A 23,648-nucleotide genomic window follows, 5' to 3' on the forward strand; every position below is an offset into this window, starting at 1 on the left:
AGCATGGGAATAGTGGGTTGAGAGCTGGCTGGAACATAGGAAGTTCTGGTGTCAATTCCTGATTTTAATCTATACTGGCTGTATGACTCTGGACAAGTCAATGTCCCCAAGAAACTCTGTGTGTGTGTGTGTATATATATATATCTATATATATCTATATATAGATATATATAGATATATATAGATATATATAACCCGCAGAAAAGGTACTGACTTCCATTGTGCAATGAAGTTTCTTCAGCTAAGACTTTCCCATCTTATAAAATCCCTATCCCTTAATAATATTCTGATGGACTGGAAGCATCCATAAACAGAATCTCATTTATTCTAATGGAATATTTTACATGCTTGGAAAATTGAAATCAATAAAGATAGAAGATATAAGGAAATTATTACCCATTATTTTCTTCTCATTTTTTTAATAAATAAAAACAATCTCAAAATATAACCTGTTAGAACATTCCCACTGTCTATTTGACCAGTTAGATGAGGTCCAATTAAAGAAAATAAAACAAAAAATGAAACAAAGAGCAATTAAAGATTGAACTTGGCCATTTCATACATGCAGATCAAGCAGAGCAGACTAACATTGAAATAGTCCAATAAATTGCACTACATTTGAAATTATTTACAGTGAAACCCACATTGAAGACAATTTGAGACCATGCTAGATTTCGTGTTTTTTGGGGCTGTTAGAATCTCTTTATACTCCACTTGCTGACTTCCCTTTCAAGACCCAAGAGCCATTGAAATGGCCAATGGAATTAATGAATTTGAGATAAAACAGTGTAAGCCTGAAGTGGATATGTTTCCTATTGCATACACTCTAAAACACAAATGAATGTTGCTAACCACAGTGTAAAGGAGTTTTTCAACAAACAATGAAGTCCTCCAAGGCAAATATTCTCTCTCTTTCCTTGGGTGTTTCATTAGTAGCAACATCACTCAGAACATTTGCTGTGCATACAAATTACTCTTTACAGATGATAAAGTCATTTACAAACTTACAAACTATTATATTCAGAGGGTTCATCTTTATTTACACAGCCCACAAACATAGCCATTCCCAGATTAGATTAACATTACAACTCAACAATTCAAGACTAGGAACAATTTTAAGACAAGAAAAATGCCCTACTCAGTCAGAGGACTGAGGCAACCAAAGTTGTAATGGCTCCTAAGAAAATTTTAGCATTGTCACTTACAAACCATTCTGAACAGCTCAAGCATGATCAGCCATGTTCCAAGACTTCATATATTTTTCCATAGATGGCACCTCTGGCAATACCTCTGATATATTTTCCTTAGATACTACTTCTCCTAATACAGAGATAACCGATATAATAGAGCATCTCAGTTTTCCAATACTGTTCCCTTGATCATCTTTCATTTAACCTCAATGAATTATCTGATTGGGAATTAGTAGAGAGGTTTGTAAGCATTCGTCCAAAAATCAAGTGTATTTGCAAAGGTTTAGCTTATTACATCATCTTTTTTTCTATGCAACTAATTACATAGGGAACAGTGTCCAATATTTACAAAAAACAGTATCTAGAGTATTGGATTTAGTGATCTCCATCATCCAGATGGATCAAAACCCAAGACCTAATCTCAGGCAAAAAGTAGCCCAAAATATGCCCTCTAGTTCCTGATAAATTGAATCTATAAGTCATTTTTAATATAGACATTTGAAATATTGCAAAAATTGGCATTATATATATATATATACTATTAGTTGTTAGATACCTGAATCTTTTAAATACTATTTTCAAATCTTAAAAAATAGGATGTCCAAACTAGCTGATTATATATATTAAATACATTTCAAGAATTTTATTTTATTCTACTCATATCTTATTTTCTCATGGGCCCAAATTCTCGCCTTTTTTACTGTTATTTTCCAGGTGGCTTTCCAAAAGTGATTTGAATGAAATAAGTTTATGCTTCATGCTCATTCATTATTTTACACAGAAATGCTGGACATATTATACAAGTGTTTGTATTCATATTATATATGAATCCCTTCCTCTCTTCTCTTTATCATCTCTGTAGGGGGAAGGAGAACTTAACATAGGCCTCTTCTATATTCACAATACCTTCCAACAACTTTTTTTGATCCAACACTTGGATTTCACTAAAAGATTCATCTTATCGCAACCTGACAATAAGTTGGACAATAGATTGTACCTTTTTTCCCCAGTCCAAATTCCAAATCACATTTCAATGACATCCTCATTATCATGGTTTTAAAAATTATTTGTAATGTAGTTTGACATCACAAGTATTTCTGAGTGGAAAAAAGTTGCACTTAAAGCCACTGTTACATGGGATATCAATGACTTAAATAAATGAATTCTTTCCTCGAATATCTGCTGAATCTCTCGAAAAAATATAAAGAGTGGGTATTTATTTGTTTGTTGTCAGTTTTCTTAACAACTAACAGTACCTGACACATAATTTGAACTTCATAAGTGTTTGTTTAATTGTAGTATATAACACCCCATTAATCTAGACAAAGATTAAATTGGTGAGAAAACTTATTTCTAAGTTGTTTGGGTTTGGGATTTTTGTTGTATTATTTTTTAAAGAAATGTTGTTGTTTTGCTTTGCTTTGTTTTGCTTTCAAGAACTTAGGATGGGCTGGACCAAGGCTAAGAAAAATAGTGGCCTAATAGAATACCTAAGGGTAAATGCTGAATGAATTTTTTATTGGTAATGAGATAGTAGTATGTTTATTTTTTGTAAAAAAAAATAAAAAAACAGGTTCTTGAAGAGTTTAATAGTTCTCAAATAGTTTTTAAAACTTGTCCTTTCAATTTTGCTTATACTGTCAATTTGTCTGACCATTCTTTTTCTTTCCATAGATGGGTATGTCAAAGGCAAACTTCAGTCTAGCCCCTAGTAGAATTATCATAAATTCATATTTCTTTTTAGCTTGAATTACTGATATTTTATTACATTAGAGATGGAAGGTTATGCATTTCTTTTTGAATGGAAACTCCCTTTGATATAGCCCCATCAGGAATGTCAGCTGAGAGAAATAGAACTAGCCCACTTGTTTCAAAATACATATTTCCACATTCACATTGATAAAGAACAGATGAGGGTTTTTTTTTACTGAATACACATCCATGCTTTTGAAAATATTGTAATATGTTTAAGACATGCAAATCACAGTCTAGGGCAATCTAAATGTGTTTTTGAGGAAAGAAAGGTTTTTAAATGGATGGTATATTCTCAATTTGCTATGTACATGCCTCACTACTCAGTAATAATTAAATATTATAACACATTTTATTTTTTATTTAACCTCTGTAACTAACTTCTCTGTCATTTCCTGATTTGTCTCTGTGGAAACCTCACTGCAAGCACAAAAGCATGCATCTAAATTCTATACCCTATCTCTGTACATTAAAGAGAATTTGCTTAAAGCACGTCTCAAATTCAAAAGCTGCATCAATTTGACATATTCCCAGACTGTCCCGTGGGCTGTGTCTCATACAATATCCCAAAACATGTAATGTCCTCTGTATCAAAAAAAGCCAAAAACAAAAAAGGTGGAGAGAAGAAGGTAGTTTAAAGGAGAATATGCAATACATATTGTGATAAGTAGTATCAATGTAAGATAAGTTATTTTTTTTATTTTACTTTTCCTTCAAAATCTTGTTTTTTATTCTGTTCAAAGTACAATTTCTAAAACAAAGAATTCTTATGATATTATTAAATCAGACTTAATTTTGTGGTGTCTAATACTCTCCATCACTTCCTATGGACACTATAGTTAGGGAGAAGTTGAGGCAAGGATATTTAGAAGAGATATCACTTTAAATTTCAATAATAAATGGTAATGTACAATTTAAAAAATTATGACTATATATTTCTGACCATGTGTAAATAAAATTCTCTGTAAATCACTAAGCTAAAATCTTTAATACTTTCACTGAAGTCTACAGGTCCACAACTAAAAAAAATTTTGAAAAGTATGGTTAGTAAAGAAAGAATTTTTTTTTAATGGCAAATATGCCCAACACACACAAACTCAATTTTGATTAATAACACTACTATAAACTCTTAATGTCTCTACTATAGGTATGAGATGCACTAATATAGTTTTCAGCCAATTCAGAAGGGTTATGACCTATTAAATATATATGTATATATTATATAGCTTTATGTATAGTTATATGCAAACTACCTGGCTTTATTTATGCGGGATTTATGCTGAGAGAATTTTCATTACCACTTTAACATATTTTGTGTTATCAAGTAATCTTAACATAATTTGTCATAACTGTATAAGCAGATAAGAAAAAGGCAATATATTACAAATATGACTCTGTGTGTGTGTGTGTGTGTGTGTGTGTATTCTGGTTAGTTTAAGGAGGGGAAAAATTCTTCTCAACAACTAGAGTTTTCCAAAAAGCTACTTTAGTAGAAAGATCACTATCAATGGAGATTTTTAAGAAAAGGATAGATGACAACTCTTTGGGAACAATGTAAAGATGATTTCTGTGTAAGTATGGATTGGACTACATGATTTATGAAGTCCTTTCCAACTCTCTGAGATTCTATTGTTTTTAGGGGGTTTTAACCTGAGATTAACCAACTATTTTAGGAGGAAATGGGGAAATAATTATAGTTCGTTATTATTGGTTTTCTTTATAATCTATGCACTTTATTTTATAAACTAAAAAATATGACTCTGTGATGGGGTTCATAATCTTCACTAGGTTGCCAAAAGAATCCATGACACAAAAACAGTTAAGAACGTCTTTTCTAAGGAAATGATTTGTCTTGAGTTAATGGATTTTCATTTCTAACTCTACACTTTATCTTTTATCTAATTATGAACTGCCTTCCAATAATCCTCTGCTACTCCCACCCTCTGTTGGGCCTACTAATCAATTGTCTAGACCCATCTATTTGAAAAGTAAAATCTTTGATTGAATGATAAAAAAAAATTGAGAAACTGTAGTGAAGGGACATAGTACTAGACTTGTTGCCAGAAAGACTTCAGTCCAAGCTCAACCATAATCATTTACTAGCTGTGTGCCCCAGACAAATCACTCGATCTCAGGCTACCTCAGTTTGCTCTTCTGTAAAAAAATAAATAAATAAATAAATTAGATAACATTTATAAAGGCTTTGGCAAACCTAAAGCACAACATTAATGCTAGAAATTGTTATTATTGCTATCTATCTTATCTGTGTTGATATACAGAATCAAATTATGGCAAACTAAACTGAGAATCCTCAGCGTGCCATCTATATTCAGCAAACTTCAATTAATTGGAAAAGTCTATAGGTGTTTATTAGCTCTGTGAGGTCTAGAAATTAACATTTTACAATTAACATTACAATTACTACTCATGTAGTAGTCATGTGACCCCATCATCACAAATTTAGGGAAAGATTCAGTTGCTAAAATCTGATTGCTTAAGGAATTTGGGGGTATGAAATCCAAGGTCCATTAATTAACAAAAATTTTTAAAAAATTGAATAAATCTAAGATATTGTTAAAGACTATGAATAAGAGAATATTTCTGAGAACTACTAGTTTGTCTCATGTAAAAAGTTCACAAAGTTAAGTACTGCTAACTGTTTTCAGTAAAATCAATTGTCTGAATTCAACCCTATAAAGTGTTAAAATATCTTAATGAACAGTTTCCAAAAAACCCTATAATTTATACAGGTAATTCTTAAAAATATTATTTTCAGTCTAAAATAATTATTTAATGGCTTGGGGAACCCCTGCTGTTGCAGATGGGATTCTTATCTGTAATTTTATTGTTTAACAGGACTTGGGGATGGGGATGGGGATGAGGAGATAAGGGATTGACCCACCATAGTCATAGAGCTAGTATGTGTCAGGGATGCTACATGATTCCAGGCGTTTCTAATATTAAGACTGACTTTCCTCTATACAATGCTACCTCTGCTATTTCTAAGGAACAAAAAAAAATCATGAAAGGCATACCATTTTACTGTCAAAATATAGTCTCATACTATGCCCTTTTACATTTCCTTTTCTGACTAAAACAACAAAGAATCCATCAAGTATTATTTAAGGGATCGCCTTGAAACCAATCATCTTCCCTAATAGTATGCCCTCTAGACAATGTTTAATGAATGCTATCCTTCTCAACCACCATGACAGCATGGGGGAAGTAGCTAAGCCACTGCTGGGTTATCCTTCATATTTAAAGGCTCTTGAAGACTAGGTGCTGTTTATGGGGGACTCAGTGATGGATGGGATGAAAGTTGCGCTTGGTTGGTTTGAGAGTTGGTTTAAGCAGCAATAGAAATGGTGCAGTGATGCCTATAAATTGAGAAGACAGAACTTGGAGAACTGACTAAAGTTGAACCTAGAGTTATAACCACTGTTCCAGTACTCCCCCGTTCATCACTTTCAGGATCCAAAAGATCAATCATAAGTAGAAATACAGGACCCAACAGCCTGTGACTTCTTTAAGTGGAATTATCCATTAAACTGGTCTTCTATTGAAGACTTATATGACAGGGGTCATGGAAATCATGGGAATAGATGATCTTTCCTAATAAAGTTAGCCAAAATATTTTAGATGTGGCAAATATTACTATATATGTAGAATCTCTCAAAAAAGAGGTAGCATTTGCATTAGTTACACCCTATATACCATTAATAGCAGGGCAATTAACATGAAATTACAAAATACATGAATGGGAAGCAGGGGTTGGAGTAAGGTTTAAGATCATGTTGCTGATGATGATGTGACTTCTTTTTCTGATATAAAATAAGAAAAACATCTTAGAATGGGAGTGTACATAGTGATAGGGCCAAGATCAAACAGAGAAGCAAAGAAAAGGCTGAAAAAGCTACACTTATGAGAGTATTGAATGAGACAATCTCAAATCATCTCTGAACCTAAACAACTCACTCCCAAACTGGAGATTTCTGAATAGTTAATGTAAATGCAGTTATTATTTTTACATGAGTAAGTATTCCTTGTAGTAAATAATCACATTTATTTAACAGTCAGAGAGCACACTGCAAATCATTGTGCAAAATAAATGCTATGTATAATAAAGAGGCAACCATTCCATCTATGGCCCCTATTTCCATAAAAGGTATCCAATATGCTTAGCCACATCTAAGTTCTAGATATAATCATCCCAGAACATCTTTCTTAATATACTGAGGAATGGAAAACTGATTGAGTAAATGTTCCACTCTCTCCTCCAATATTGGAAAGGCTTTGAAAGAAAGAAATACAGGCAGGCAGTATTTGCACAGTAGCAATACCTGCCCATGAGACATGTCCTCTTTTGACAGATGCTAACTTGGCTAACTGTTAAAATGATTGAAAGGAATCTATACTTTGTGAAAATTTGACCATATTTTTTCACCCCACTGAATGGCATGTTGTTCTTGCCAACAAGATGGTAGTCAAAGGTCATTGAACTAATCTTACTTTGAGTCCCAATAAGTGGTAAAAGTCAAATTCAGGTCATTAGGACCATATATTTGTATTTCATGGGTAATCTCTACAGCATATAAAATTTAACTAATCCATCTATGCAGAGAAAAGTGCCTGGGTTAAATGGACTGTACAATATGAGCTTGCTAGTGCATCCTCTAGATAACAGGTTAAATGGCTATAAAAAAAGTGCTTACATTTCATTCCATCTGACCCATATCTACTGGTACCCCAAACAACAATACCTTCTCAAACATGGATGAAATGCTACTAAGTATCTCTAGATTCCATATTCTAAATTTTAATGTCCAAATACCCCCTTTTGACATGTCATTATATGTATACATTTGGTTTGCAGAATGTCCGTCACCTTCTAATAAAACTAAATTAAAAATAAACTTCCCATCAATTATATTGGATTTTGTGATTTCAATCTAATAAATAGAACAAAGCTGGGAAACAATGGTCAATTTCAACAAATTCTGCTCCAAATAGTTATATATTTGGTTCTGTTTGGGGGTATCTGGGATGCTTCTACATGAATTTTTAAAAGGAAATTGAAACAGGTGGCATTTAAAAAATCTCTTAAAACACATACTCACACTTTTCCCTCATACCAAAAATCAAAAAGATTGAACTAATCTTTAAAACAATTTGTTAACTTTTATAACCCTGACATAATTCTGTGAAGGAGCCTAGCTGAAAAGTAATACTGAAATGCAAACCGTGACTTATGCCTCATCTAAGGGAAAGAAGCAGAGATGGCCCCCCTCGCTCCTGCACAATATGTGCACTCACTGGAAGAGGAGACACTGTACCTTCACTCCCTGTGCCTTAGGCTAGGGAGACCTAAGGCACTGCACAAAGCTCTGTGTTCCTTTGGGTGGTTGTCGGTACCACCAAAACAATCCACTGAGATCAGAGCATTCTCACAGTTGAAACTGGTCCTAAACTATGGGTCTCAAAATTAGCTTTTCTTCTCCTGTTATCTGAGGTATCCACCAGAAAGTGATAAATAGCAAGAGTAGGGACATATCAATTTTCTTTGATATGGATTTGTAGGTCTTTTCCTTCTCCCCCAAGTTGTTCACATCAGGACTTGTTCTCGAGTCTCTGGTAATCGAAGGGCAATCAGGCCTCCCCCGACCAGGGAAGAAGAAGCCAAAAGTATGGGAACCACTTTGGTTATTCCTACAAAGGAAGCAAATATGGAATTTCCCAAGATGGCCCCGAATTTGCAGATGCCATTGAGGATACCAAAAGCTGTTGCTCTGTAGAGGAAAAAAAAAAAAGAAAAGAAAAGAACAAAAGTAAACCAGAGTAGAGGAAGAGAGCTAGACATGATGACATTAAGTATAACTGAGTGATCTTATTACCTTTGTCACTAACTATAAATGTGACTTTAAACCAGTTAACATTGTTGGGCCTCAACTTTGTTATTTGTAAAATGAGGGGGTTCAGGGATTTGTGAACTTTTAAAATTAAAGTCTTATGTACTTTATTCATTTAAAAATATTCTAAGGAGGATTCCATAGAGTTGAGCAGACTACCAAAAGTATCTATTTTTTTAAAAAGATTAAGAACCCTTGGATTCATATACATACTCTGGGATTAGATATAGTTCTAAATATATGATCCTATGGTCCCTGTTTATTATTCTCAAGATAAGAGATTTACAGCAGGAAAAAAACCTCCTGATTTAGAATATAAGAACACTAATCTCCTATGGGTGACTGAGAGCTGAGTTTTTATAAGATGTAAATAGGCTAGTGACCAAATATGGACAATTTTAGACCATTAAGAAAGAATATTAGAGAGCTTTAGGGACATGGAAAATTGAATGTACTTCTCCCTTTTAGTTTTCTACTTACATTTGACATCACATCTATTTTTTTATTGTTACTTAGTCATTTTCAGTCATGACTCTTTCTGACCCCTTTTGGGGCTTTCTTGGCAAAGATATTTAAGTGGTCTGTCATTTCCTTCTCTAGCTCATTTTACAGATAGGGAAACTGAGGCAAACAGGGTGAAGTGATAGGGGAACACAGTAATATTTGAGGCTAGATTTGAACTCAGGTCTTTCTGACTCTAAGTCCAGTGCTTTATCTACTGTGTCACCTAGCCACTCACTTTTTTTCTAATAACAATTCTGGCTTATAGAGTACATTAAAAAACTATGCATACTAAGTGGCTGTTTTTGGTGGGCAAAAAGAAATAAGAGCTACAGAAAGTGACAACAGGAGACAGAGATAAATGGTCTCACAACTTCCTCTAGCTCCTATACTCTCCTGGCAGAGGGTTGACCTTGTCCCTTGGGACACCTGCTTCTGCCTCAGTTCAGGGGCCAAGAATCTTCCTTGACCTCTAGTTCTAGTCAAATTCCTGTTCTCAGACAAGTAGAGATCCAGGCTGGTTCACCCATCAATGTCCTTGTTACCTGACCCTCCAATGGCTAACATTTATATAGCACTTCAAGATTTGCAAAGCACTTCATGTATTAATCTCATTTTTCCTCACAACAATGCTGAAAGGTAGGTGCTACCACTATCTTCACTATTTTATAGATGAGGCACTTAGATCATCTGAAGTTAAGTGATCCACCCATGGTCACACAGCTAGTAAATATCTGATGCAAGATTTGAACTCAGTTCAAAGAACTCAGTTATTATGATGAATATGGAAATATGTTTAGAAGAATTACACATGCTTAATTTGTCCTAAGCACATATTGTGTGCTGTCTTGAGGAGGAAGGAGAAGAGGAAAAAAAATTTTGGAACACAAGGTTTTGCAAAGGTGCATATTGAAAACTATCTTTTCATGTATTTGGAAAAATAAAATATTATTAGTTTTTTAATAGTTATTTTATGACATTGTGTTATCAGAGTTATCAAAGAATTATTGTAATAAGGCAAGAGCTATGACACTTGAAGATATCTCCCTCTCTTCCTCTCCCTCTTCCCCTCTCTCATTCCCCTTAAATTTCTTCCCCCTTCCCTAGTTGAAGGGTAGAATGTGTACTTGATCACAGCAAGACAAAAGCGAAGCTCAGGAGACAAGCACTAGAATACCCAGAGGAGTACTCACCTTTTGTTGGTGGGATATAGCTCCACTGTAATCACATCCAGAGCATTCCAGGCAGCAATGCTGGCCCCGCAGAACAGGCACTGCCAGCCAATCATGGCAGACTCACTGTTGCCAAAAAACAGGAAAAAGCAGCAGACTGCTGATATCAGCATGGAGCCACCTTGAAAGGAGCCAAAAGAAAGAAGTATGGTATCAATGTCTTCAGTCAAATTCTCAATTGACCAGTTAAATTCAGAAATATACTTCAAGAAAAGTTAACCCCTTCCATGACCTAATCCTCAAAGCCAAGGAAAAGATCAGGAAGGAAACACAATAGTAAATTATGTTGTTGTCCATTTTCACTCATCATGACCTCATTTGGGGTTTTCTTGGCAAAGATACAGGAGAATGGTTTATCATTTTCTTCTCCAGCTCATTTTACAGATGGAAACTGAAGGAAACTGAGGCAGTATTAAGTGACTTGTCCAGCGTCATACAGCTATTAAGTGTCTGAGACTAGATTTGAACTCAGATCTTTTTGACTCCAGGCCCAGTGCTCTATTCACTGTATCATCTCACTACTCAAGATTACACAGCTATTTAGTGAGAAAGCTGGGATTCCAATCTCAACCACCAGGTCTTTTTTAATTTTAATTTTATTTTATTAAAGGTTTTTAATTTTTAAAGATATGCATGGATAATTTTTCAACATTAAGCCTTGTAAAACCTTGTGTTCCAATTTCCTCCCCTTCCCCTCACCCCTCCCCTAAATAATAAGTAACCCAATATATGTTAAATATATTAAAATATATGCTAAATATAATATATTTATACAATTATCTTGCTGCACAAAAAAAATTAAATCAAAAAGGAAAAAATGAGAAAGAATACAAAATGCAGGCAACAACCACAAAAAGAGTGAAAATGTTATGTTGTGCATCAGCACACTCAGTTCCTACAGTCTTCTGTCCAGGTATAGATGGCTCTCTTCATCACAAGATCATTGGAACCTGGTCTGAATCATCTCATTGCTGAAAAGAGCCACATTCAACAGAATTGATCGTTGTATAATCTTGTTGTTGCCAAGTACAATGATCTCTTAGTTCTGCTCATTTCACTCAGCATCAATTCATATAAATCATCCTGTTGATCATTTCTCAAAGAACAATAATAATCCATAGCATTTATATATCATAACTTATTTAGCCATTCTCCAACTGATGGGCATCCACTCAGTTTCCAGTTTCTTGCCACTACAAAGAGGGCTGCCACAAGCATTTTTGTTCATGTGGGTCCCTTTCCCTTCTTTAAGCTCTCTTTGGGATATAAGCTCAGTAGAGTCACTGCTGAATCAAAGAGTATGCACAGTTAGATTGCCCTTTGGGCATAGTTCCATATTGCTCTGCAGAATGGTTGGCTCACTTCACAACTCCACCAACAATGTATCAGTATCCCACTTTTCCCACATCCCCTCCAGCATTTGTCATTGCCTTTTCCTGTTATCTCAGCCAATCTAAGAGGTGTGTAGTGTAGATCACGAGATCTATACCAGTGTAATTCCCACTGTACACAAAAGGAATGAAGCTCCAAATCAGCAATGACAAAAAATCAACTCTCCATTGTAAAAACATTTGATTTATTATTTTTATATACAAACCTAACCTTTCACTTAAATTCCATTATTTCAAATTTGTCAGCTTTGTGGATATTGTAAGATTACACCTAGTGGTCTTAAGACTACTATCACAGTCTCCCCTTATGGGCTTTAGCCTATAAAATCTATGCATGAAATTGATTATTAAAAGATTTTATAATGGTTTTTGGGGCAATTAAGACTGAATGTCTTCCCTTAAACGAAGTTGTAAACTAATAGAACATACTCATGGAAAAATACTGACAATAACATTTTTCAAAGCTCTGTTATCTAAATAATATTTTGTCTACCTCTAGCTTGTTTTCTCTCCCTAATTACAAATCTCCAAAGCAATATTTTTTTCCTGACCCTTGATATGCAACTCAACCAATTTTAAGAAGGCCATGCAAAATTGTGATATAAGAACTTTGTCTTCAAAAGGCTACTTTGGAGTACACACTTCCCTGCTGGAGCACCCTCTTCCTTCTGGAGTCATATTTCTGTGCTTCCCAACATAGCATTGTCCTTACATGAATTATATAATCTAAATCAGTGTGCAAAAGAACTGCAAATTAAATCTCCCTCTCTTTTCTCCTCTTACTCCTCTTTCTCATTCCTTGTAATAAGGCTTTGCAATTAACTCTTTCATTATTTTGCATATTATTCTCAGTATTTGAACTCACTAAAAGTTTCCTTTTCCTCCTTATCTTTGGCTGGATGATTGGCCTTTCTTTACACTTAAATTGGGTACCCAAACAAGACCTTACCCTATTGATAATCACATATATACTGGAAGGACATTGGGAACTGTATGCTCAGTTATAGAAAACAAAGTTCAATAGATAAACTTTATATCCTCCCAAAGAAACTCCCTTATGCTAGAGGACTATCAGAAAACAGTGAACTATAAAGCAAGATTCCTCATTTTCTTGTTCATGTTTTAATGATATCATTTTTTTTAATAAACCACGTCTCCCTATTTTCCAGCAAATGGAAATGTAATGGCCTGATCCCACCATTAACTCATCTGCGAGCCCTGCCCTTATCCACTGTGTGCTCTTTAGGCAGCCCACTCTTGGTGCCTTATCCCATTGGTGCAGTCCTTAGTGTGGACACCTAACTGTCAAAATTCCCAAGCTCAAATGATCCACCAGCTTCAGCCTCCTCAGAAGCAGGCATTAAGGCATGTACTATTTTGACCCTTAATGTCCCCAATTCTAAAGAAATAGTCCCACAACTTTAATCTCCCCCTATGCCATCTTGTGGCTCAAAATTGAGAAATAATGAGGACCTGAATCAGAATGGTTTTAGTAACAATAAAAAGAAATAAGGGATATCACAAATATTACAGAGGCAGAATCCAAAGGACTTGGGGACTAATCTGATATAAAGGATTAAGAAAAGGAAAGAGTACAAGATGATTCCCAAGCTTTATGTCTGGATCACTGAGAGAATGGAACTTAAAAGGCTTAAGACATTGGATGACCAAGTGTACAACAAAAACAGGTTCCCTGGTGCAAGAAGATTTCCTCTCCACCTCCCACCATTAATTAGACTTACCAAAGTCTAATTAATATAGAAAGCAAATTATTGCAAATCTGATGGGATAGACAAAAATGTCAGACAATGGGCAGACTACAGGTATATATTATATCAGGGCCTTGAGAGTTAGGTGTGCATCAGTGTGAAAAAAGTAGCAGTTATGAGAGTATGTTCCACGGATGCCTTCCAATGAAAGTTGAAGGGAAATAAGAGTCTGTATGGGAGTATGGAGGCTGAAGATGAGCACCTCTGCAACACAATAGTGAATCTGAGGATAATCTGATAAACAAGAATAAGAGACTAAGAAGCCTTGGAGTTAAAGGGTTTGTGAATTGAGAAGAAGGTGGAGGAATACAGGAGCAATCCAGCTAAAGCCTTCTAACATTTCTCCCCAAAGGACTTTAAAAAGAACTCTTCAAACCGAAGTTTGGAGATGTAGAACCTCAAAAGATTGAATGGGACATTATTCCAGCCTAAGACAAGTTAGGAAGTCAACAAGAGAGGTCTGTGACACTGCAGGGAACAGAAGCACCAGTACAGGGCCTTGGAGGCAGTCTTGGGGTGCTTTCAGTCCAGAGATGGTTAGGGGATTAGATAACTGATCAGAAAGAAATTATAAGAAATCTCTGTTGGCATTGGGAGCAGCTAGTGTTAACTGGCAATCCTATTGCCCATATGCAATTCTGGGGTGCAGTTCCAAGAAAAGAGGAAGTCTTGTGAAGGATCACAGGAGAATAGGGGCTTGGTCACAATCCTAAGGTTGAAAGGAGCACAAGTTATTCAGATAGCAGGAGAGGTGATCTGACTAGGGTCAAGTGCTTGCAGTTGCAGGGAAGAAGTGGCCCAGAGCATAGACCAGGAGAGCAGTGACCATGCCTCTACACATATCACAACATACTGGAAGGCCCAAAAAATTCAACCCCCCCTTCCCAGAATTAGCTCTGAAAACAGCAGCCCAAAAAAACCTGAAGTTTTCCAATTCTGAATGACTCAAGATAAATGCTATCCACCTCTACATAAAATGAAGTACAATTTTTCTCATTTTTGCATCTTTTTGCTATATGTCTCATATGTAAATATGTTGTACATGATTTCATATGTATAATTATTTGATATCATTTTACTTGCCTTGTCGGGTGTTTTGATTACTGTTTTACAGATCTGTAATTATTGCCCCATCTATAGAATTGTTACTCCCATTTTATAGATTTGCACTTACCTCTCAGGATTGTTGTAAAGATAAATGAAATAATATTTGTACAATGTTTTATAAACCTTAAAATGTTATGTAGCTAAAAGATCAGACCTTACACAACTGAATTTATATATCTGTATCATCAGCATTATTCTTTTCTGAATTTTTGTCTTTTCAGACAATAACCAGCTTTAAAATTTTGGATAATTCCTCATGTTGTGTCTGGTTGACCAGTCATTCAATAATTACTTATTAAGCCCATTTGATGTGCCAGGCACTGTGCTAAGCACTGAGGATAAAAGAAAGACAAAAGCCAACATCTGTTTTCAAGCAAAAACTATTAACAAGCAAGCTATATCTAGGAGGATTTGGAAATAACAAAGGGAAAACATTGAAACTGAGAGGAAATTGGAATTATCTCCTACAAAAAGTAGGATTTTAATTGGGACTTCAAGGAAGGAAATGCCATCAAGAGGCAGACATGGAGAATTGAGAACATTCTGGGTATGGGGGAAAAAAACCAATGAAAATGCATGGCATGGAGATATGTCTTCTTTGAGGAAAAGTATCACTAGATCACAGAACATGTGGAAAGGTGTAAGAAGAATGGAAAGGTAGGTCAGGAGAGATAGAGGTAGTTTATGAACAGCTTTGATAACCAGAGAATATTCTATTTGATGCTGCAAATTACAAGGAGACATTAAAGTTTATTGGGACGACATAGTTTGGCCTACACATTACTTAGAACACTGGGTGCTAGAAGAAATAGAGTAAGGAGAGGATAGCAGAGGCATCCGTTACAGCATTCTTATTTGAGGAGTTTAGTCACAAAAGAGAAAACAAATGGGATGATAGTTAGGAGGGATGAATGGATCAAATCACAATTCTTTGAGGGAAGATTATACAAGGAATTGGGGGGGGGAGGTCAACTTTCCACAGTAATTCCATCAACAGACATAAAGATGTTTGGGGAAGGACAGATTGAGGAGGTAGGGTGGGGAATTTCCTCTTTTGGAAATGTTGAGTTAGAAGTACAAGGAGGACATCAAAGTAAAAACTGTAATAAGCTCTTTGAAATAGAGGATGAAAGAAACAGATTTGGCAGTCATCTGCATATAGATGATAAGTGAAACTATTGAATGGTTGAGATTTCCAGGACAGAGAAAATTAGGCCAAAGACAAAGCCATTATATCAATGAACTGGTCAGAAAAAAACTTTCCAGTATGCCTTTGTACAGGATACACATAATATAACATACACACATACATACACACGTGCAGGTGTATATGCATGCATGTGTATGTATATGTATATACATACACAATGCATATGTATGCATTTAAGCATATATTTGAATTTAAGCACATGGGAAATAGAGAATCTTTTTGTTTCATAGGGTTTTCCCCTCATTTCCTTTTTATTTTGGGGATGGGGGGGCATCTTTTCAATATGAAAAAAGCAAATTCAACACAAAACAGAAACCTAGGAACTGGAGATATGAGCCCAGTGTAGAAATTGCATTAAGTGGAAAGGATGGCAGAAAATGAAAGAGATGGTGATGGGAAGTGTTCTGTTTATTGCCCCAGGTTCTCTTCTTTTGGAGGGAATTGATTTTTGGTGGGGGGGAGAGAGGAGGGGAAGACTGGAAGAAAATTGAAATCTTCTTCAAATGAGGGACTTCTCTGAAATTTTGGAAGTTGAAGCAAATTTCACTGATGGGTCCCAAAATGAGGGAGGGAAAAAGAGCTGAGGGAGGAAAGCCCACTTAGCAGAGTGAGGCATGGACCCCTCCAAAGAAAAATGAATATTTAAGTAGAAAAACCAAAACTGGGAGGGGAGGAGGGAGACAATACTGTCAACACTTCCCGCAGAGCTGAGGAGGAAAGAGAGAAAATGAAGGGCTCTTACAGACAGGAATGACAGTTTGGGGAGTACCTGGAGATGAGAGCCTGCCTCCCCCAACAGACTTTTATGGAATGGAACCTTTGGAAATAGATAATTTTTAATGTTTAACTAAGTATTTGTCCTTATGAACATATTAGAACATAAAAATGTTTATCAGCAAAGAAGTGGGGTACTATAGAATGTTCTATGCATTCTTTTTTTTTTTCTTTTTACAAGGGATAATTCAGGGCTGGTGGGAAAATATATATGCCAGTGGGGGAAAAAAGTGTCAACAGACAATTTTTAAAACTATAATTATTAGGTCCATTATTACCTTTTACTTTATATTCTAAAAATCATCTTAAGCCTACAGCCGGTAAAATAATTCAATTCAATTCAAGAAATAGTTATTCTATGAGCAACTAAGTAGCACAACGGATGGAATACTGGTCCTTGAGACAGGAGTGTCAGAATGCAAATCTGACCTCAGACACTGTTTGTGTGACCTTGGATAAGTCACTTAATACTAATAAGAAAGGAAGGAAGGGGAAAAGAAAGAAGGAAAGAAACAAGGAAAGAAAGTACATTTATTCCACTACTTAATATATGAACAACTATAAATTAACATTATCTACTAGGGATTTCATTATGAGGGGGGGAAAGGAGGGGTATGTTTCTCTTCTCAACTTTGCCTAATAGCTGTAAAATATTAAAAGAGTGAGAAATCTATTCCCTCAAAATGTTACCTATTTATAAAAAATGAGCAGTTGTTGCCATTTGAGCCATTAGGCTCAAAGAGTGATTTGCCCAAAGTCATCCAACATATAAAGAACAGAACTGGGTCCTAAGCAAACCCTTCTGATTGCTAGACCAGTGTGGTTTCTATTACACTGCAATGTCTCTACATGACAAATAAAAGGAGATGGGGTAAGGGGATTATCCCAAGAGTTACAAGGTCATAACATAAATTGGCATGTGGTACTCTCTCTGCATTCTCTACCCTTCATAACTTTTGGGGGCAGCTTGTTTGCACAGTGGATAGAACACCAGCCCTGAAGTCAGGAGGACCTGAGTTCAAATCTTCCTCTGACACCCTGGCTGTGTGACCCTGGGCAAGTGGCTTAACCCCAACTGCCTAGTAGGGGGATAACTTTCTCTTTACGCACAATGTTTTAGAACAAGTTTTTCCCTTACCAAAGTTTTCTACTCTTTAGGTTTGTCTACTAATTAAAAACAAAAACAAACCAAAAAAACCTTTATATTATTATTTCATCACATTCTCACAAAAACTTTGTGAAATAAAGGGAGCAAGTATGATTCTATTCATTTTGCAGATGAGAAAACTGCGTCACAGACAGAATAAATGATTTCTTAATAATCACAAAAGTGCTTATTGGCATAATAAACAAGTCTCCTAAGTTATATGTATACCCACCATCACTGTCCCCAAGCTCACCAATCATCTTGATTCTCCCAATTTTGTCCATAAGCAGAGCTGATACAATGTTGCCAGGCAATACAGACAGACTGCCAAGGAAGCTAACAAGATAAATTAGGAAGTCATTGTCTTCTTCAAAGTCCATGTGGCATCCCTCTTTTTGTTCCAAAAAGGTGGAGTTGATGAATCGACAACCAATGAATTTATGGTGATAGAGATCTGTAAGGGAAAGAAGTTTACTCATTAAATGTAAACTCGCTGAGGGCATCTCATCTTCAGCTCTCTCTCCCAGTTCCTAGCACTGTGCCTTGAATTTGTAATAGGTGTTTAATAAATGTCTGTTGAAATTTAAGAAGGATGGATGAGGCAGAGAGACAGATAGGTGAATCATAAACTTAAGCTGTCTCCATGTGGCAAGGAACGTGTCAATATTTAGCAAAGGAAGTTCTCCAAGTGAAAGCAGTACATAGCTCTTTCAGGTAGGTAGACAGAGAAACCTTTTAAAAATGTAATTAACTGTTCAAAATTCTAAGTAAGAAAGAGATCATCAGGTTTAAAATTAAAAACTGGAATTAGTAAGAGTTAAAATTTACATAATTCAAGTATGGTAAATTTATGAATTATTCATTGAAGCTTAAAATACTTGTGGGACATCCCTAATTTTTTGAAGTTGACCTTACAAAGAATAATCATAGGAACAGAGATTGTACTCATAATTTCATTAATATAGAGAATTCCTAAGTAAGGAAACTCCCTTTATTTCTGCAGTTATCAAGGGCATTGACATCATCTCAAATGAGGCAATATTTATGAAACACAATAAGAGATGTATAAATACTTATTCCCTTCTCCTCCCTTCATCTTCTCTGTAGTCTTTTGAGATGGCCTACTTAGTCTTCTTATTTCCATTTCACAGATTTTTTTAAAACCCTGAAATGTGGAGTTTAGCAATTTGCTTGAGGTCATGAAAATAATTAAAGGGTAAAACTGGGATCCCATTCAAGTTTTCTGAATGTTCTTTCCATTGATGATGAGGACATCCTCCAGATGGCTATCCTAGGAACCAGCAATGTCATGATGATTTATAAACCTTGAAACACTATGTGCACATGTGCTATTATTAGGGAGAAAAAGGGGGAGCTGGTCCTATGGTTTCAATGGTATAATGAACTCCTGTATGAAAACACTCCTATCTAGGGAGTACAGCATTTTGTTCATACCTTTTAGTCTAAGACACTGGTCTAGAACATTGAGAACTTCAGAAATTTGGTTAAGGTCACGTTGCCAGAAAGTATCAGATGCAAGACTTGAATCCAAGTTTTTCTGGATCCAAGGGCAACTCTTTATCCAGTACTCCATACCGTCTTTCAGTATTGATGATCACTATTATTGAGAGCTATTCTGAGCTAAGCATCTCTGCCTAGTGTTTGCCTGATAGTGCTGTTACCTGTATTATAGAAGACGGTTGATTCAATGGTGCAGTTTTTAAAGAAAGTCCCAGTAGATACCACATCTTCAAAGTAGCATTCATCAAAGATGGAAGACTCAAAGATTACATTCTTGAATTTCATCTTAAAGAACCTGCAGAAAAGGCATCACCTTACAGTGGTACTCAAGTACAAAGATTCACATAGTAAAAATGAAGTTTTGAAATGCCAATACAAAACAGAAGATACTAAAGACAGTTGCTGAGAATATTGCAGGATAAGACACTTTGACACCATAGTCAATTCAAATCAATCCCAAAAGCATTAGTTTAGCATCTGCCACAAGCAGAGAACACTGCACCAAGTTCTGGAGGTCACATAAAACCCATATCAGACAATATTTGCCTTTGGATTTCTTGGAGGCTAGAATTTTCTTACTCCCATATATCACAACAGTCTAAAGCAGAGATATCCAAGAACAGACACTTGAACTAAATTCAAATGAAATTGGCAAATGTATAACAAAATAAGTAAAATACAACATAGATAATGCTCTTATGGTTTTATAAGTCAATAATCAGCTCACAGGACTCTGCCTCTATTTGAGAAAGTTAAGAAAGTTGACAAATCACTGATGATTATGTGACTTGCCCAAGATCACACAACAAATAAGTATCAGAGGATATTTTCAACCCAGGTTTTCCTGACTCCTATTCCCACCTTCTATTTATCACATTAGGCTGTCTCTGGCAACATGTACGCAGTTTCCTTTAATACAAACAGGACATAAATACATAAGAGAAGTTGAAAGTGATATAATACAAGGTTGACATACTTAATCTATTCTTCCCAGTTTGCTATTTGTTTATTTATAAATTAGAAAGAATTGTACCTTACCTCATTACTCAGTGTTTGAATTACTTATTCAATTATCATTTAGCATAACAATCAAGTTTTTCTCCAGAACCTCATCATAACTAGGAGGTAACTTATGATGCTTGAAGGTTAAAATAGGACAAGCTCTGACATGTGTGATGGTCCACTCCTTATCCCTCTCAAAGGAGAGTTCACAAAGTCATTGTCAAGCCTGAGACAATTCCCCAGATTAAAAAATAATCCCTCTGCTATTAGATGATAGGCTCAGTTCCACATGAATTTACAAACCTAATGTATTTTATTCTGGAAGCCTATTGCTTTTCTTGTTTAACATCCCTCTTTAACAAAGAAATAAAGCAGTCATGGGGTATTTAGTGATCTACTTATTCTGCCAAGGGCAAGTGATATAGAAGAGCCATAAATCACAGAAGAAGATAATAAGTACACAGGCCTTGAAATATTCCTCTGAGTGAGTTGTAAAAGCTTCAGATATATGAGAGGAAGGAAAAGAGATAGGCTTATGAGACACATTCTAGAATTCAAAGATTCAAGCTAATTTCTGTAATGTGTTTGTAAACTTTATAAATAAGCACAGCTTCCCCTCATGCCCAATTCCTAATTTCTCTACTGAGATAATCTTTATTAACATGAGCATTGGAATTGAAAAGAAAATCAACACCAAGAAATAGTTTATTGAAAATTTTATATTTAAAAAAGAAAAAGAAAGGGCTACTGTGATGTACAAAAGTAGGTATTATTGAGCCCCAACTGCTCTGGCCATCCCCTGAGCCAAAAGCACATAATCCTTACTAGGGAAAGAGTTTGGGTTCAAGCACACCCATCCAAGCCAGTCCTATCTTTGTGTGGTCTGAAAAAAATAAGTTTGGAGTTCCACCTTTAGCCCTCACCTAAATTACCCAAGTATAACAAAACTGTGTCTTTATTCTTCTATAATAGTAAGTGATAAATAGCTATAAAACATCTGATGAATACAGTTCTATGCTTCAGATTTTATTCTGGAAGCCTATTGCTTTTCTTGTTTAACATCCCTCTTTAACAAAGAAATAACAAAGTTCTTCCCAGAGAGTCAAAAGGACCAAAAAAATAAATAAACAAACCTGTGACCTATTTCCAGGCAACTGGAAATGCTCTTAAAGTCAGAGCTGCAAGAGTAGGACATTAACAAGTTTGCCTTGCCTCCATAGATGAGTTAGTGACATCAAGGAACTTTCAGAGACCCTTGTCAGCATCAGGACACCAAAAAATGGAAGTGTCAGATGGGGGAAATTTTGTCTCCTTCCAAGCTCCAAAGTGGAGTTAAATCACAAGCTTGGACTTCTGGGTGACTTCATCTGGGCCTACTAGAGCCATTACTTGAACATCAATTGGAAACCTCATTGTATTTCTAATACTCATTTGCCCACTCACAAGGGGTGACTCTATAGTCAATTCAAGTTAATTTCTATAATGTTGTTGTAAACTTTATAAAAAAGCACAGCTTCCCCTCATGCCCAATTCCTAATTTCTCTACTTAGATTTATTCGCATGAGCATTGGAATCGAGGAAAATCAACACCAGGAAATAGTATGTTAGATATTTTCTGTTTAAAAAAGAAAAAGAAAGGGCTACTAGGATATGCAAAAGTAGGTATTATTGAGCTCCATCAAATTGAATTGTCTCTTCCTTGGATGACTGGGCTTAGGGTAGACTGTTTGAAGGTTGCATGGATCTAAGAGACCAACAGGGAGAGCTGAAGTGTCAATATACCATAATATATTATGATGTTGCTTTTATTTTTTCTATGCAAAGACATCACATATACAATAACAAAACCTGTCAGTCTGTTCATGTAAGGAACCAATTCCATTTTACCAGGGTCATAGAACTTATGGTCTAGAAATTCCTTCCACTAATGTACTACTTGTCCATAATACATGGTCATGCAAATCAATTTAACATTTATTAGTTGCTTCCCATGTGCCAGATAGTGTGCTAAGGCAGTTTTTGTCAGGGACAGAAACTGAACTGAGATAGGAGATATTTTCCTAACTCTATCACTTACCTCAAAAAAAAAAAAAAAAAAAAAAAAAAAAAAAAAAAAAGGTTGTCTTATGTGAAGTATAATATAGGATAGAATAGAATATTTCCACCCATTCCACCAAAGTTATCCAAATAAAACAAGGGAAGTAGGACAGTTAGGTGGAACAATGGCCATTGTACTCAGAATCAAGAAGATGAGTTCAAATCATGTATCAGCCACTTACTAATTATGCAACTCTTGGCAAGTCATTTAAACTCTCGACCTCATTTTCCTCATCTGTGAAATGAGAAAAGTTGGACCTTAATGGCCTCTACAGCCCTTTCCAATTCTAATCTATAATCCTGTAATACATCTAAAAGAACTAGGAAAGTCTGTGGTTGTATTAAGTCCAAGCTAGTGCATTTATAAATGTACTCAAAATATAATTCCAAGTCCTTTGATGGATATTGGCAAATCCACTAATATCCTTCTTCTTCTAGATGAATTTGATTAGACCACAATAATATTGATGTAGCTCTTTAAGATTTACAAAGCACTTTATAAATCTATCTCATTTTATCCCCCAGAACAATCCTGAGAAGTAGATGCTGTGATTACTCTGATTTTACAAATGAAGAAGATAAGACAGAGATCTAGTGACTTACTTAAAGTCACAGAGATAAAACTGGAATATACTTGAACTGAGATCTGCCTGATTCTGGGTCCAACCCTCTATGCACTGTACAACCTCACTACAAACTGCAGAGGTTCAGTGGCAACTAGAAGTTATAGCCAAATTCTTATTCCAAAGTGACAGATCAGCCCTGCCAGATTTTAGCATAAGGATTGCAGTGATATATGAATTTTAGATTCTTCATATATAGATTTTCATAAATCAATAATGTTGAATGCCTTGACTCTTGATGTGATATTGAAAATGCTGACTGAGCTAGAATGATGGTTTTGCTGTCACTTTTTTAAGCATTATGAGATTTTGTCTTGGAAAACCTGAAAATACTAGTCCAATAACTTCCCATTCAATTTGTGCTATAGAATGTGTAGGTATCCTGGTTATTTGATACCTGTGTTTTCTATCTGAATTTTGTTGGAC

At 35.4% G+C, this 23,648-nt stretch overlaps 1 protein-coding gene across 5 annotated transcripts in view; it reads right to left on the reverse strand.

Moving 5' to 3' along the window:
- Positions 1 to 300: 300 nt before the first annotated feature.
- SV2B (synaptic vesicle glycoprotein 2B) overlaps positions 301 to 23,648 on the reverse strand; it is a 170,682-nt gene continuing 147,334 nt past the window's right edge. For all 5 annotated transcript variants that reach the window (XM_074295081.1, XM_074295084.1, XM_074295082.1 and 2 more), the window contains 4 exons: positions 19,662 to 19,795; positions 18,233 to 18,433; positions 10,543 to 10,702; positions 301 to 8,728 (listed from right to left, as the gene is read on the reverse strand). In XM_074295081.1, coding sequence (XP_074151182.1) covers positions 8,545 to 8,728; positions 10,543 to 10,702; positions 18,233 to 18,433; positions 19,662 to 19,795 — 679 coding nt within the window. In that variant the 3' untranslated portion in view covers positions 301 to 8,544. The remainder of the gene's footprint in view (positions 8,729 to 10,542; positions 10,703 to 18,232; positions 18,434 to 19,661; positions 19,796 to 23,648) is intronic.

The sequence above is a fragment of the Sminthopsis crassicaudata genome, chromosome 2, assembly GCF_048593235.1.
Source record: "Sminthopsis crassicaudata isolate SCR6 chromosome 2, ASM4859323v1, whole genome shotgun sequence".
Taxonomy (NCBI): domain Eukaryota; kingdom Metazoa; phylum Chordata; class Mammalia; order Dasyuromorphia; family Dasyuridae; genus Sminthopsis; species Sminthopsis crassicaudata.